We start from the raw sequence: 17,080 nt of genomic DNA, 5'->3' as shown, positions 1-17,080 counted from the left end.
GTTGCCCATTAGGTTTTACTGCTGGTGCAGCTCCCTCTGTGGCAATGCTGCCAACAGCCAACACTGTGCTCTCCTGGGCACAGTGGGGGTAGGAGAGTGCTGTAATCCCTGTGTTTCTCCAGGACAGGATCTTCCAGCAGGACTGGTCTCTCCTGGGGGAGTGCAGTGTGTTGGTTCTTGCTGAGGATCAGTCAGAGGGAGCAGCTCTGGTGCAGTAAGGAAAAAGTCAGTGGTAGTGACTAGTACAGCAAAATGATGCTGTGTTTTGAATGCTGAAAATTTCAGGGCAGAGGCAACTGCTTCTGGGGGAAATGGTTTCAGAGCTTGTGTGAGAGGAAGCCACTGACCCAACTGACCAAGATTGTCCATCCAGTTTGCAAGGCAGTGGTAGAAGGAGCTGGTGGATGGAGCAAAGTAAGGAGCCACAAGCTGGGAAATAATCTTGTTCCTCTAGGTGCAGTGACCTGGCATGGCATGGGTGGGATGCTGCACAGAGCTGAGCCCCACATCAGTCCCTCGTTGGAAGCCAGCCCTCCTGCCATGTTCCTGAGGGGTTGCCTCTACTCACAAGCTGTGGGTGTGACTGGGGAAGGAGAGTTTTATGGGGCATGGGCAGTTGTGGCTGCAGGAGGAAGCTGAGATCTGAATGCCAGAGAAAGCACTTGCTGTTCAGAGCAGCTCCTGAAAAATTGGTTTGGGGACACACATGCAGGGACCTGAATCTCCAGCATTTCCCTGGAACTTCTGGAAAGCAGTCAGAGTGAGTGGTGATAGGGGGTTAATTTGATGGCAAATTATCTTTAAATTACAGCGGTACAGCTCCATTGAGTTCTGGTTTGTTGCAGTGGAAAAAATGAGCAAATATAGCCTCTGGGGCTGATACAGGTAACTGCAGGAAGGGAATTCAGCAGCCTTCCCTCCTCTTGTATTGACCCTGTCTGAGTTGCTTGCTTCCATCATACTGCTTTTTAAAGACTCTGATCCCCCTAAGGTAACCTACAAAAAGACTTTTAGATTGTAACTCCATTAGGATTTGTTTGTTGGTGTTTTTGGGGTTTTTTTTCCACTGTAAAGATCCAGTAAACTATTTTTAAAAAAAGAAAAAAGCTTCCCCTGCATGTTTATCCTTGCAGTCTTAGGGGTGTCACATCAAACTCCTTGAAGATCATCTACAGTCCAATTTCATCTGTCCTTGCCTGACACCGAAACTGGTATTTTTCCAGCTTCTCATGAGATGGTAAAAATCTGAATGAGTATTTAAAATCTGTTTGGAGGAACAGCTAAAAAGCCTTTCCCTTCTCATACTTGACCATCTTGGAATTCATGTTTTCTAGACATGAGACTTCCAAGAAGAATGGGTTGAACAAGACTTTGAAGGAGAAATGCTTTAATCTCAAAATGAAATTGCTCTAGTTCCTTTGGATCTGACAGAAAGTGCAGATAAAGATCTTGTGTGTTTAAGGAAAAAGGCTGTTCTTCCTGCAGTAGTTTTCCTGAGCAAAAGTCAAAGCAATGTGTAAGAAGGGCAAAAGATGCTAACATACAGTCTTCTATTACACCAAGGATGTGAGGCTTTTTGTCATCTGTGTAGGAAGTTGATGACTTTTAAACCTTCCTGTTAGGTATTCTTAATACCTTCTGCTGCTCTTTGACCTGTCCTCTGTCTAGCAGCTGCATCTTAAAGAGCAGATGAAGTCATCTCAAGGATGGCAGGTCCTAATCTCAGTAATAGCTTCTATCCATTACAAGGTATGAGGTTGAAATGATCTGTGAGTGGGTTTATCTCAGATCCCACGTAGCATTTTTTTCTCAGTAGCAGCAAGAAAGGGAAATTATCACACAGTGGGGAGAAGCTGTTTATTTTTAACTTACCCTTTCTTTTTAAGTTCTATTTCATAATTAAAGGAGATAAGGAGTGGAAGCCAATGAAATACATAGTGAAGGGATAAGCTGATCTCAGGCTCACTGCAGAGATTACAATAAGTAACAGAGTAGAGACTTTGGGGGCCTCTTTTCTTCCCTGTCCTCATCCTGAAGTATCAAACTGAGTTCTTAGCTTAGTTCCATGCCTTTCAAAGGTGATGCAAGCAAATAGATTTAAAGGATTCTGGTTACAGAGCTCACTACTGCTCTCAGAGTTTACTTCTCTTCATCATGGTTTGAGGATGCCTCTCTTGACTATCTGAAGAGATCTCTACTCAGAGCTAGCAAGGAGGAATTCTGATTATTCCTAAAGAAACATGTGCATCCATTGAGCAATCACAACTGTGTGGCACAGGGCACACCTGTGTGTATGGGAATACAGGGAGACTGAAGGGAAGGTTCCCGGGGAGTCAGGTAACCCTGAATGAAATGCCTTTGCTCTTGAATTACTGCTGGAGACTCCTGTTCAACTCCTCACCTTTCAAACCAGGCTTTTTCTCTGCAGCTTATTAATCTTGATCAATTTGGCTTCCTCTGATTGACAGGAGCAAGCTGCCAGATCCTTTATTGCTCAGAAGAAGGTGCATTATGCTATTACACTGTGTCCCTAGTGGATAGTTATTCCTGTGCCCAGGTGGCTTTCTTTCATCATTGCTCGTGGCTCTGCAATACTTCTTGTAGCTTCTGCACACAGGAGCAAGAAGGTCAGGCTGAATTTGGAGATGGATGTCATTGCAGGGAGTTCTTTCTGCCAGTGGAGCTGACAAACAAAACAGCATTAGGAAATGAGTGCTGGAGAGGAGGCTGTGAGCCTTTGCAACACTGGCAAGCTGTTGTTAAATAACATTGCAGAATCAGAGTCAGTGCAGTTGGAAAAGGGCTCTGAGACCTTCATCCAGATCCTTATTCCTCTCCCTAGCTTGTGTCTGCAATGCTGCAGGACAGCTGAGCTGCAGAGACTGCTGTGTGACCATCTCACCTGGGAACCACTTCCGGAACCCCCTTTTTGCCCCCAGTCCTCATTTGGATGATTCCCTGTAGCTTCTGCCATCTCAGGCCCTAGCATGAGTATCTCTGTGCACCACTGCCACGTGCAGAGTCTGGGAGAAGCAAGCTTTTGAATGAACCCTAAACAACTTTAGATTTCTTAGAATAAAAAATGTAAGGACAAGATATCTGTAAAGGGCAGGAGCTGCCAGCTGCCTAAAGGAGCAGTTGACAGTAGTGCTTACACTGTTGGGAGTACAAGAGGAGAAGTCCAAGGGCTCCTTGTTGTTCTGGTCACTGCTGTCTTCAATCCTCTGCAATGCTCTTCTTAGGATCTGTTATGAGTTGTGATGCCTTGGAGCAGGGTCCTCTTCTTTTGCACCTGTTACCACCTGTCTTCCTGGCTGAAGCTTGTCATGAGCTGGGATTACTGCAGTGCAAACCTCAGATGTTCATATTCTGTTTAGCTCTCAGAGCAAATGGCAACAGCCTAAGAGTGAAGTTCCTGTGTTTAGGAGAATCATTTCAGGCATATGATTGCCCAGGAGTGTTAACCTCTATGGTTCCTTGTAGGAAGATTGTTGTCACCAACCATCTCCTAAGTGCTTTGAGGAACATGTTAGTCCATGCAATGCTTGAAAGCTAAACATCATTGTGGGAGTCCCTCTTGGTGTTCCCTAGTTAGGAAAATGGATGGTTCAATAGAACAGAGATGTGTAACTGTGAGTTTGCAAGTATAGCCCAATGCTGGGAGCAGAGTAAGGCAGTGATAAAAGCTGGAACTGCTTTGATTGTAAAAACTGAAGACAGTAAAGTATCTCCTGGGCAGGAAGACCTGGATTCATGTCTTTGTAAAAGCAGGGTCCATACCAAGGCTGGTCTTCTCTTAGTGCTGCTTGTCAGAAGCTTGTTGCTATCAGGAGGGACATGCAGTGCTCTGTATGAAGCTGACCTGAGCAGCTCTAGAAGCTGGTGGTTTAGCAGGCTGTGAGTGATGATTCATGAGCCAGGAGGGAAGCGTGGTGACAAAACTAACCTTGAGACTGTGGGACTGGGCAAATCTGTGTTTGTTTTGTGCTTCTGTGTTGCATCTGGGTGTACATGTGGTAATTAGCTGCTTGGTTTATTAATATGTCTAATTCTGATGACAGAAAGCTGCTGCTGTCATGGATATAGGTTTTATCTATCATTCTCATGAATGGAAAAATTCTGTAAATTTCAGGACTGTTCCTTGGCATTAGGAAGCCTTTAGTGCCCAGCTCCATGTTGTTAATCACGAGCCAAATACTGGCCGTTTAAAGCCATCTCCGTTGTGAAAACAGGTGCCAGAGCTGTGATCTATCTCAGCCCTGCTCCTCCTGTGCTGAGGAGTGTGTGGATGCTGATTCCTGTGCTGTGTCTGGTTGTTGCTGGCAGGTTTTGGAGGTGGTGAGGTCCAACTACGACACGCTGACGCTGAAGCTGCAGGACGGGCTGGACCAGTACGAGCGCTACTCGGAGCAGCATAAGGAGGCTGCCTTCTTCAAAGAGCTGGTAAGCTGCCCTGCCTCTGAGCAATCAACAGCCCCCTTCAGAACCTTTGTTATGGCCTGGGCAGTGGTATTTGGGGTGTAGCTGAGCAGTCCTGTTACTCCATTGGACTGCCCCCAAAGACAGGGCATAAATTTGTATGGGGAGAAGCTGACTGAGCTGGCTGCTCCCACTTGGCGTTAATCATGCAGAGTAACTTGGCTTTTTTGCTGTTGTTAAGGGGACCATGAAGTTTGGGACTAGTAAAACACCTTCCTGCTCATTGCCTTCCTCCTTCACTCACAAAAAAAGGGTTTCCAAGCATAGAAAGTGAAGGCATTCCCTAGAAATGTCTCCATCTACAAGAGGAGAAGACTGATGGTAGGAAGATGCACAAAAGTTACAGAACAAAGACAAAAATGAGTCTAAATAATTCAGGTTGGTAGTTATAACTCTTCAGCAAGCCAGCTTGCTTACCCTTCTCCAGAGAGCACTGATGGAACTTTTCTTGTCCACATGAGCAATTTTCCTGTCCACTGCCACATGAGCATGGAGGCAGTGTTTTTGTGGTGACTGGTGTGTGAGGAAAGCCTCACTCTTGAATCATTACAGCTTCACCAAAAGGGAGGGATCTCTAACTTTGGCAGCCTTCTCCACCAGTCTGAGAATTGATTCTTTCTCCCAGCTCTGTCCCTGCTGATTGATGAGTAATTGATGCCTGCCTACTCTATCACGAGTCTCCATGAGTTGGGGCATGTTGTTGGGCATCCTTCTGTCAGCTCTGCTCCAGAACAGGCACCTGAAATGGTTTTGTTTCCTTTTACAGCATGCTTTTAACTTTCTTGGGGTCATTCCAGCCCTGACATTAGGTAGTATATGGGCAAAAGCATTTGCAATTGCTTCCATGCTATTTTTCTGAATTCTTTTGTGCCTGTTTTTGTCTCTCTGGCCTGCTGTTTGACACAGCTTTCCTGGAATACAGCAAAGAAATTTGGCCATAGCCTTCCTGTGACACAGGCTTTTTCTATTACTGAACTCTAGAAATAAGACACATTCCTGTTTCTGTTGTCATCTCTTCTGTCCCAAGGGCTCCCACCCTCAGCCAGCATCTCCTTCCCTTTGGCCACATGACTGCCCTGCTTCCTGCACGTCCCACTTTCCACTTGGCCTGGCAGAAGCTCAGGCCAATCATGCCAATTGATTAAAATTACATTCTCAGTCCTATGATCATCACAGCCACGAAACATTTCAGCTAAAATTATTTTCTTCCTAGACCAAATTCCTATTTTTTTCAAAATCCCAATTTTGTATCATTTAAGAATCTGTTTATCATAACCAGCCCGTCAACTCCCAGGTGAAAATTGCCCATCCAGGTACCCCTGGGACCCTCTCCTCAAGAGCATATAAAAGCCTGAATAATTACTGTATAAATGTGCTGATTTGACCCAGTTGTGAATCAGTTTAATCCACATCTCTAGATGCCCTGAGAATTGGGACCCTATTAAATGTTCTTTACTCACAGCTACAGAAAATCCCCTGCATTCCATTAAGCCGTTGCCTCGGCGCAGCGGGGAATGAACCTGATACGTTGTGATTTGTCTCCAGCAAATCCACTTGGCCTCCCGGCCTCCTCGCTCTGCTTTTCTCTAGGTGCACAGTAACTGATGGCTCTATTAATTGTTCAAATAACTCATCAAAAAGGGCCTAATCTGCCCTGTCCTTCCCATAGTCCCTTCAAACCAGGTACTTGCTTTCTTTTTGTGAAGCTTTTGAGTCTTTACTTCAGTTTCTGTTGCTGGTCTGATGCTGGATAATACCCCCCTACCCAGTGCTTTGGGTTTAACCTCGGAGGTTTGCAGGATTTCATGGAGGGGGCAGAGGGAAGTTGCTGCAAATCTCTTTGTGAGCTGTACCAAAAGTTCAGGGCTGGTGGTGAACTACAAGTTTCTGAACTCACATTGTTCCCATCAGGTCTTCCTGGACAGGATCTGTTTGCAAGTAATTCTTTCCAGATTCTGCCAGGTTTTCTTATCACTGTCTGCAAATGTTTGCATCAAAGCAAACCCTTCTTGGGTGGGGAATGACACAGAGGAGACATTTTCCTTTTCAGCTGCCTTTTTATCTCTCTTTGCTCCCATTAAGTAGGTGAGCAGAAGCTTCCCCAAGCCATTCTGGGGGCTCCTTTATGCTTAGAAATCTTGTTCTCACTCCTTTGACCTGCTTTGCTAATTCACTGCTTCACTTCTCCTGCTTTGCCTCAGTGCTGCTCTTTCCTGCTAATCCCAAAGAAGAATCTGCTTTCTTCTCCCATTCCCTTTACAAAGAGGTTTTCAAAGGCTGCGATACTGCAGCCACATTGTGGTGGAAGGTGATGTGCAGATTGTTTTATCAGCTGGGTTTTTCAGCATGTTGTGCTGCCTTTGAGGGGCTGAAGGAATGAAGTTAAGAAGTTTTCTTACACTTTTTATTTCTTTTCCTTTGAAGCCTCAGGGATGTCATTTGAGGTCTGTGCTGCTTTGATAGAAAGAATGGTTTGGATGTGAGCTTTTGGACCCTCACATTGCAGCTGGAGGAATGTGTGGAAAGAGATTTCAGCATCTTTCCAAAGCATTCACTGTCTCTGCAGTTAGATAGGTTTCATCAGTCTCAACATAGTCTGATTAAGGATTGATTTCGACTGGGGAAATTATCTTAATTTGACTTCTAATTAAGTGTAGTAGTCAGTGTAAATGTTCTTCCCATTGTACAAATAATTTAAGGACTGCTTGTTGATTAGGAATAGGTTTAGTTGATGAGACTTGCTGTGAAATAGGAGTGTTGGTACAACCTTGCACACTTCCAGCTCTGATGACACAAAACTAAAATTTAATCATGTTTCCCCCCCATGGTTAATGCCCTTGTTTCATCCATTCTTTCATTTACTCATTCTTCCACAGGTGATGTCAGTATTTTGTGCATTTTCCATTTTTTCAACATTTGTGGACTGATAGTAAGAAAACAATTTTAGAGTTCTTCTGTCTCTAATTCTCCAGGATGCTTCATACAGAAGCAAGAGAGGACATGTGCTCTGCTTGTACTTCCTAGCAGAATTAATGTTAAAGCTCTGACCTTAATTTCTGGAGTTCTGGGGCCTTTGTGTAAGTCTGGAGGGATCTGGTAAATTCCAGGCTTGGGCTGCCCACTGCACCGAGAGGTAGGAAGAGTCCTGGGGTGTATCCTTATGGAGCAGCTTAGGTACACTATAGGAAGCTTCTGAAATGCATCCTTGTTACAGACTGACACCTCCTTGTGTAACTGTCTGGTCTTCCAACTCCAAAAGGGAGATGAGCTCTGGCTCCCTGTGCTGAGCCCTGGTGCTGGAGATAACTTGATTTAACTTTAATTTGAGCTATTCTTACCTTTTAAGCGGGTTGGCTCAGGCTGCCTGATGCCTCACAGCAGAAGAAATGCTGGGCAGAGATTTGTGTAAATGTCACTCCTGTGTGTTACCATGCCCACTCTTCTCCCCAGTTTGTGTTAAGGGAGATCTACGTTCATCTAGACTGCTCTTGACCAAAGTTTGTGTCTAAAGCTTCTCTTGTAACCTGAAGCTGTCTTTAAATGAAACTGGCTCCACAGTAGCTTCAGGTGAGCTCCTCCACTGCTTCACAACCCATAGGTTTTAAAAGTATTTCCTCTTTTCCTGTGTAAATCTTCTTTGTCTAAATTAGGCTGTGTATTTCTTGCCCCATCCCTGGGGAGCCAGATAAATATTACTCACTGTTCTCTTTCTGACCTCATTTTACATAATGGAGTGTGTTTGCTCTATTCCTCCTTCTCTTTGCAAACTAATCAGGCTAATTAATTTCTTGTGCTCTACCCCATAGCTGCAATTTCTGCTAAGCCCTGTGTTCTCATTGTGCCACTCCAGCCTCACTTTCTGGGCTTACAGAGACTCCTTCTTGGAGACCTTGATGTGTATACAAGCTAGGAATCTTCTGCTGCTGGTGCCTGAGTCCTGGCAGCAGCTCCTGAGGCCAAGAGCTCATTACTGCTTGTACTTTGTGTTGCTGGGACCCACAGAAATGCTTTTAGTCAGAATAAGGATACTGCTTATAGCATCTGCCCCTTTTCTTCAGGCACTGATATTCCCCAGAGCAGAGAACTCCCCACAGCTCATTGTTGTGTTCTTTCCTTCTTGTAAGAACCGACTGGATCATTGGAGCACTTGGCAGGACTGGGACCAAATCCTGTTAGTGGGACTCCTGTCTCCTGGCAGCAGGACAGACCTGTGCCAGCCAGTGCTCTGGAGATCCCTTGCAGTGGTGTTTAACACAGGGTACAACCGTGCTTATCTTGCAAGACGTGGTCCCAAACTATTTGAGGATGGAGTAAGTCAAAAAACACCTAAAGTAGAGAGTTGAAGGGGTGCTCCAAGGGAACAAAGATGCTTGGGGTCTCTGCCAAGCATCCTGATGAAGGAGAGTTTGTAGTTTCTGCAGATAACATAAAACTCAAGTACTTTGTCTCTTAGGGTAGACATCTTTGCTGGCGTGCTCGGGTTGTTAGGGTTTATGCAATGGGGCTCACTGGGGTTCATTTCACAGCTTTCCCTGTTAACCTTCCCAGTTTTGCTTTCCTTCCCTTTCTTACACATTCTGCCTTTTGGGTAGCTTTCTGCCCTTTCAGTGTGTTTTTCTCACTGGGTAGCAAGTGGGACCCTCAGCAGTGTTTATATATAATGTGCTCTTCCAGCCCCTGGTATTGGATTCCTCATTATGCGTCTATAGAATTCTTCCTCCAGTGCTTTTAGAAAGTACAAAACACTAACCAGGTCAGCAACAACCTTATTATCACAGGCTCCGAGTCTCTGGGAACTGTAATCCTGTTGTTTGGATGAGCTTGTGTCAGTTTTGCTTTCTGTCACTGCTGCACAGTCGCTGACACAGATGATGTTTGACTTTGTTTTCTCGTTGCCAAGTGCAGCTGAGACTGAGCCCAGTCTGGGGCCTGCGTATTTGGCCAAGGAGTCTGCTGGCACGAGGGGGGAAGGGAAGCTGCTGTCAACAGGGCTGCCCAGCTCTTCTTTGTGCTCTGTGGGTGACCAGAAGTCAGGGTGTCATTGAGGGATAAAGGTGTCTCTTCTTCAGAGACAGCCAGTGAGCCAGCTGCATGTGTACAGTACTCAGAATACACACAGCTGGCTCTGAACCCAGGGGTTTCTGCCAGCCTGGGTGATAATTTGTGTTTACAGCACAGTGGCATGGCCTCTGTCCTCCCCTTCAGTCTGTATCTGTGGCTCTGGGGTTCTGGAGCAGGACAGAGGCCATGGCACTGCATTGATCTGGGAAATGCTCACTGGCACTCTGGTGGGCATTGATAAAATATGATCTTTAAGCTGCAGCCTGGGAATGCTCACTTCCTCCATCTCTTTGCCCCAGAACAGGAACCTCATCATAGCTCATGCATCCACACAGAGCATCTTCTCCCATCCCTGTCTCATTGGGAGTTTACTGGGATGTCACTATAGACATTCCTGTTTTTCCAAGAAACTGGAATGCTGAACCTCAGCATTTCCTTGCTAGGCTGGAGTCTCAGTGAGAGCTTGCTGCAGCAATTGCTGTGCAGCTGGAAGTGCAAAACAGCTTCATGCTGGGCATTGGAGGTCAGCAGTGTCAAAACCGCTGGGCTCATGAGGAGCCAGGACGAGTCCCGTGGCTAAAACATCTCGTTTTGTTTCTGTCAGGTTCGCTCCATCAGCATCAACGTGAGGAAGAACCTTGCTTTCAACACGCTGAGCCAGGAGCTGCTGCTGAAGGAATTCTCGACGATCTCGTGAGGCGGGGACGCTGCGGCAGCGCGGGCGGAGCCGGGCTGGGACTGGCCCCGGTGGGCAGGGACACTCCGCTCTGCGGCCGGTCCCCTGTGCCTGCGGAAGGGACTGAGTTTCTTTTAAGGGAACGCCTTGCTGCTGTGTGTCTGATCCCAAAGGAATGTGTTTAAACAGAACTTGGGCTGAGGAGAGCTGATTGGCATGTTGAGGAGGAAGCAACTTTTTATGGTGCCACGGGAGTGGGCAGCCATTCCTGTGACATAGCAATGGGAGATTCCCTCCACAGCCTCAGGGAAAATGCACTGGAAACCTTTGTAGCAGAGCTGGGGAGAGCTCACAACTGAAATAATAAAACCAGCCCAGCTGTGTGAAACTGTTCTGGGTAGAGATTGCTCACCTGCTCGATGGGGAAAGCTCTTTGGTCCCAGGTGAGGGCTGTTCTTGTCCATCAGCCTGGGTCAACGTGTCCTCCTGTCATGTAAGTCAAATCCATTGCCATCCCATTGGGAATGGCTTTGGATTATAAAACAGTTTCCCCAAGGAGCAGGCCTTGCTCAATGCTGTCTCCTGATGTCAAAAGGTGTCACTTCAACCAAGCCATTGGAAAAGGGGAAACTTTGCTTCCAAGGCTGTTGGCTTGCAGGGTCCATTGTGAGCCAGGATCCAAGAACATGGGTCATCAAACAGAGCACTTTGCTACTGGAGACCAGCTCTGCTTGGGGTCACTGTTGCTTCCGGTAGCTCCAGCTCATCTGCTGTTTCTAAGGTAGAGGGACATTTTTAGACCTTTGGTTTTCATGGGGCAGAGGCTGACTCCTTCTCCCCACTCACCTTGTTGCCCATCAGAGACCGCTTTGTGACAATCCTCCTCTTCCTCACGGGAACATCTGCCTTGCACATGTTTGCAGGTGCCTGGTGACCTTCATAAATGAAGAAGTCTCCAGTTTTTCCTTTGTGTGTAGCACACAGTTAAAATGCATCTGGAGAAGTAGTGACTTCACTTTCCTGCCCTCCTGTCTTCACCAAGTGACGTTCAGCCGTGTCTGCTGAGGGCTTCCCAAGGAGCAGCTCTGGGATGATGCTCTGGGGCACAGGCACCTCTCTGCTCCCAGAGCCAGTGCTGCAGAGGTGCCCACATCTGGCAGAGCCTGTTTAGAGTGCTGTGTCAGGCTCCCAGCTCAGGAATACACAACATGAACACCTGTTCCACACCTGTTCCCTGCTCATGCATTTTCAGCTCCCAGCACTGATGTTATGATATTAGGATCTGGCCTGACGTGGTGGACTGAAGTAGAGAAGTTATTTACATCCCAGATCCACAGTTTTTTTTCCTCCCCCTAGAAAACAGATGTTTTTTTTAAAAAGTGCCTAGTCCTGCTCTTAGCCTTGTAGGTTAGTGTGAGTAATGTGGATGTCATGCTCATTTACTACCATTTTTAGGCAAGGCTTTTTTCATGCTATTGTGCGTTAATTGTGTTAATGTTTCATCTTACCTGCTATGAGCATGGGAAACTGAGAGCTGTGTCCTTGGCCACCCACTGGGCACAACACTGATGACATCCCTATGTTTTCCTTGGGAGCACTGGCTTCTCTCAGCAGATGATACTATTCCTCAGCGGGGAATTGTCTGGCTTTTAACAGCTAAGCCAGACGTTTATTTGCTCTCTGCCATGCAAGTGTATGGGAATGTGTATGTGTCAGAGGGACAGTGCTTAGGGGAGAGCAAGCAGGCTCCATAAAATCACTGCTTGAGAACAGGCAAGGGCATGTAGAGGAGGCAGCTTCTCCAGTGGAAAATGAGGAGCAGTTGTTTGCAGTACGTGGTGCTTGTCTGGGGGGATAGAGGGTGATCTCACCCTCTGAGGGGTGGGATCTCACCTTCTCAAGGGGACTTGAGGTGCAGCCCCAGCATTGTGACTGGTGGAGCATTGAGTCATCCAGCTGTCCTCATGCCTCCTGTTCTCTGAGCCCATTTAGGCTGAGCCTAGACACATACATGAGAGAGTTTGGGATGAGTCTGCTTCTGACTTGGCAGCCTCTGGACTTTTCAGCTTCTCGCTCTGGGCTCAGCTATCCTGTCTCCCTGAGGGTGCTCCCTTGCTGGGGTGATCATAGAAGCCCAGGCATGTGTAGGATCAGTTCCTGAGCTCAGCCCTCACCCAAGTCTGAGCTGGGGAAGACTGTGATACATGTCCTCTTGTCACACTGTCACTGAACCAAGCACTGTAAATGGATGTACATACAAACCTAGAGCTCAATAAATAGCAGAGCCCCGTCTGTCCAGAGTGTGCAGTGTTTGTCCTTCACTGGAGGGAGGGTGGGGTGGCTGGGGAGTGGCCCTGTCACCATTTGGTGGCACACTGGCTGCAGCAGGGCTATCACTGCCCTTGGGCTCTTCCAGCCTGAGCAGAGGGAGCTGTGGTGCTGTACAGTGATGCTCTGTCCTTGGTTCAGTGTGCAGGTACCACCCAGGACTCAGCATCCCTGTTCCTCCTGCGTGTCCCTGGGCTGGCACTAAGGAAACCATGAGCAAGGCTGAGCCCGTGAGTGAGGGATGCAGGGACCTGCCTGTGTGTGATGCTCTCTGTTGCTGGTGTCAGCAAACTCCTGCTCACAGATTCTGCTGCACATTTGTCTGCTTTGTTAAATACCCTACTACAATTTGTGTTTTGAGGCCAGCTTGAACTGAGCAGAAAGTCATTTAAATCTTAATGTTCAGCTTCAGGATGTGTGTGACAGCCTCCAACTTCCCTGTATCTGATCTGAGCAGGTGAGTGTATTTTGTTATATCTAATTCATAACTCTGTCTGTTATTGGAAGAGCTGTTTCTGAGGCTTTTGGGGAGGGTGGGGAGAAGTCAGATTGCTACCTTTAAATTATGCAGCAGCTGCAGAGAGACAAATACTTTACAAAATAATGACCTGGAAGAGAATTGAATTTGAGCTAAACTTTGGAGGGAGTTACTAAGAGTTGTTTTGTAAGTGCCACTGATTTTTGATCTCTTTTTCCTGGGCTCTTACAGGTCCCACTTTTCATGCAGACTTGAGAGAGAGGCAGCTCCTCAGGAGCTGAGTCTTCCCTGCATGGGCCAGCAGCTCCAAATGGTGTTTGTGTGTTCTTTGGAGCTGCCAGGAGCAGGTAGTAGCAAACCCCTGGTCCTTTGCTGGTCAGAGCCCTGGTTCTCCCATGTACAGCACAGTGTGGTTGTGCCCAGGGGGACACTGATTAAACAGAGGGCTGATCCCAAATGTGTATGATAGGCAGCACCCTCAAGGGAGCATTGCTGGATGCTGTTGTCTTTCTAAAGCTTCTTTGGGCCACCCTGGCAGGTGCTCAGGGCTGCAGACCTCAGCTGTGACCCAGTGTGGCTGTCAGCCCTCAGGGCTGGGACTGGCTGCAAAGAGAGATGTTCAGGATGGGGCTTCCCCAGCTGTGCCCTCCAGCTGCCCACACATCACCCAGGACCAGCAGCTTGTGCCCAGAGGAGCTCCTGCTCCCTGGGGCAGAATGGGGCTCCCCTGGAGCCCCTGACATCTCAGCCCATCCCAGAGGGCCAGAACAAGCACAGGGTCCAGTGCTGCCCTCTCCCAGCTTGGCGGCTGCCAGAGCACAGGCTGGACCATGCTCTGAAGCTTCTGCTCTCTGTGCTGTCCCTCCAGGGCTAATTGAATCATGTGGCTGGAAATTGAATCCAATTGAATAGATTAAATGAGCCGGGCTTGCCTCTCACTGCAGCAAGCTCAGAGCCTTGCCAAGCTGCTGCCAGAGGCTGGGAGCTCCCAGGAGTCCCATGGGGGCAGGAAGGGGCTGGGGAGGCTGCTGGGATGGGCACCCACTGTGCTGAGCTGCTTGTCCAGCTCTGCTGTGACAGATGGACCCTCGGCCACTGCTCAGTGATGTGCAGCTGGCTGTGTCCCAGGGCCCACAGGTCACTCTGCTACAGGCACACAGAGGTTGGCTTGGCTCCTTTCCCTTCTGAAGCAATTAATGACTAATTAGCTGGAGCTCCCCTGCTCCAGGGTTAAACCAGGGCCCTCCCAACAGCGTGCAGGGGCTGGGATGCTCTGATGACCTGTGGCTGCTCAGGAGTTCCAATCCTGTTGTTCTCCCAGCCTACAAGGGAGGCTCCAGCAGCATTCCAGCCCCATGGTCTGCTTTCAGCCCCTTGCTGCAGCCATTGGCAGGCCAGTGGGATGGGATAGGATGGATTGGGATGGGCAGCTGAGAGGAGAGTGCTGAGACCCAGGTCACAGTGGAGATATCCTTTCCCTGCCCTGGCAGTGCAGGAGGACACGTGTCCGCAGTGGGGACTCGCTCGTGACAGAGATGCACATCTGTTCTCCTAGCAGACCTGAGCTGCTCAAAGAGTCCCTGGTGTGGCATCCAGCGTGGCATAAATGAAGGTTGGAAATAGTATCTAGTTCCTCTTTAATTAAAACCTGAGCCCACAGGCACTGAGCACACAAACACAAGACGCTTTGTAATGCTGGGAGGGCTTTTGGGACGCAGGGTATGTCCTGAGCCCAGAAATGCTCCAGTCTCCACTTCCCAGACTAAGCCTTTTCTTCACACAGATTTTGTATCTGTTGTGCAGAAGTGGCAAAGAAACATTCTGGGGGGACACAGAGCCCCCCTGCAGCCCACCCAGCAGTGAGGCCATGCTGGGGAATCCCTCCTGGCTGAGGGATAAGCAGAGGCAGGTGCCTGGCTTTCGAGGATACAGAGTGTGATGCAAAGTCCTTTCTCCCTCCTGCACACCCAGATTTCTCACACCTGCTAGTTTGCATTTGACAGAGGAATTTCCCTTCCTCCTGCAGCATTCCTGCTTGCAAGGCTCTCCCAGCAGCTTGCAGCATCATCTGTTCCTCCTCCAGCTTTGCAAGAGTTTTCAGCAGCTGAAATTCCCCCCAGGTCTGAATCTCACCGTGGATCCCACCTGCCCATGTGTCCCTGCAGGATGGGTTAGTGGAGATGGGAGCAGCCCTCCCCTGTGTGTGTCCTGGCTGGTGTCCTTTTGGGGCATCACCTCCCAGGGACCTGCTGGTCTGCTGTAGCTGTTCCAAGATTCCCATCTCTCTGCAGAGACTGAGGGGCCCATCCTGGTCTTGTGTCACCCAGATCCATTTCCTCTGCAGATGTAGTAAATGTCGTGGTTTATTCCTGAGTGGGGCCATTTGCCCTGCCTGGAGCCCTCCCCAGACCCCTGCATGGCCATGAACATCCATCCCTGTGCCAGCCCTTGGTGCAGAGCTGCTCATCTCCATATGCTGGCACGTTTGCAAGGGGTGAAGCTGGTTTAAGGAGCTCCTCTGCTTGCCCTCTGCCTCTGGAGCCAGTCCCTGGGGGCTGCCTGGGAGCCCTCTCTGCTGGGGAAGCAGAGCTGTCCCTTGTCACCAAGTGTAAATCTGAGCCCAGAGACACCAGGTGACCACAGCCAAAATAGGATTAATGTCATCTGCTGGGAGCTCATCCTGAGGACTGCTATTGATGATCATGGCTTTAAAATACTGTTAACAGTGGGTAAAGCACCGTGATTTTGAGCACTCCACAATTACATCTCTGTTTGAAATTTCCTAAAGATAGGATCAGACTCCTGAGTGCTGCTCTCTGCTTTTTCGATAGAACTAATAAGAATGGAGATTTGCAATTAGAGAGCGTGCAGGATGGTAGGGCAGATCAATGCCTTGTAGTTACCTAATGAAATGTTAAATTATGTCTCTCCCTCTCCCTGTCCCCTAATCACAGCCACCCCAGGCTGCTTGCAGAGAGCAGAGGGCCTGGGGGAAATCTCCCTGCATTCCTCCACCCCTGAGGTGCAGACCCAAGCACTCCTGGCTCCTTTCTAGCGTCTTCTGTGGTTTGGGACTGTCTGGGTTCTGTGTGAAGCCCAGGGTTTTCAGCAGGGGAGTATAGGGACTTGTGGCCCCAGAGCTGGGGTGTCCCAGCAGGGAGCAGGAGGCAAAGATGAGCCAAAGGGATCAGTCCAGTATTGCAGGGTAAGTGTCTTGGAGGAGGAGCAGGGATGGTTGTGAGTGGGCTCAGCACGGTCCAGCCTGGGTGTGGATGAGGCTGCTGGCAGCCTAGCTCAGTTCTGTCTCCAGCCAGACTCTTAATCTGGTGAATTTCCAAACTTGTTCTCTTCCCCAGTTATGACAAGGCTGCAGTGGCCCCATGATGAGCTGGGTACGAACAAGGCTCCTGGACAGTGTGACCCTGCTCATTCTGTCCAGCCCTTCTCACCCTTAGAGTCATTCCTGGCTGCAGCTTCACTGCCTGGGGGGCAGCAGGAATCCTTTGCAGATGTCCCTTATCAAAGCTCTGCTGTCTGACAGGGTGGCAGAGAGGCCACTCAGGGACCATGCCTGGGTGATTTCCATCATGAGGAGGGTGTCTGAGTGGTGCCAGGGACACCCTGCCTCACACAGCCTGGGGACACCTCATGGGGCAGCACCATTGGACCCCCAGCCTGTCACCCTCCGTCTCCTACTCATCCCACCCCTCTGCTGGCTGTGCCAAGCCCTGGGGCTGGTTTACATGGCCCTGTTTTCCTCATGGCTCTCTGCTGCTGTTGCAGAAGTGAGTTTGGGGACCTGAGTGCATCCACCAGACCCCTGCCCACCCCAGGAGGCTCAGTCCATCTCCTTGCTGCCTGCCCTCCACACTTCCCTGGCCCTGGGCTTTGGAGCATGGGTTTTGTGGTTAGCTGTGCCTGTGGAGCCTGTGCCATGTGCTGGCCATCTAGAGCATGGCCCTTCCTCCCAGTTACCCTGTGTGACTGGGGTCTGGGCTCCCAGGAGCTGACAGAGCTCTTTCTCTCCTCTGGAAATAGTTAATCCAGTGACACCTCCG

General features: G+C 48.9%; 1 protein-coding gene across 2 annotated transcripts in view; it reads left to right on the top strand.

Annotated features, from left to right (window-relative positions):
* Nucleotides 1-12,508, top strand: part of ARMH3 (armadillo like helical domain containing 3) — a 138,977-nt gene extending 126,469 nt beyond the window's left edge. For both annotated transcript variants that reach the window (XM_063163351.1, XM_063163352.1), the window contains 2 exons: nucleotides 4,327-4,443; nucleotides 10,145-12,508. In XM_063163351.1, coding sequence (XP_063019421.1) covers nucleotides 4,327-4,443; nucleotides 10,145-10,237 — 210 coding nt within the window. In that variant the 3' untranslated portion in view covers nucleotides 10,238-12,508. The remainder of the gene's footprint in view (nucleotides 1-4,326; nucleotides 4,444-10,144) is intronic.
* Nucleotides 12,509-17,080: the final 4,572 nt, after the last annotated feature.

The sequence above is a fragment of the Melospiza melodia genome, chromosome 9, assembly GCF_035770615.1.
Source record: "Melospiza melodia melodia isolate bMelMel2 chromosome 9, bMelMel2.pri, whole genome shotgun sequence".
Taxonomy (NCBI): Eukaryota; Metazoa; Chordata; class Aves; order Passeriformes; family Passerellidae; genus Melospiza; species Melospiza melodia.
Note: the sequence above shows the minus strand (reverse complement) of the source record. Positions and strands in the feature narration are given on the sequence as shown.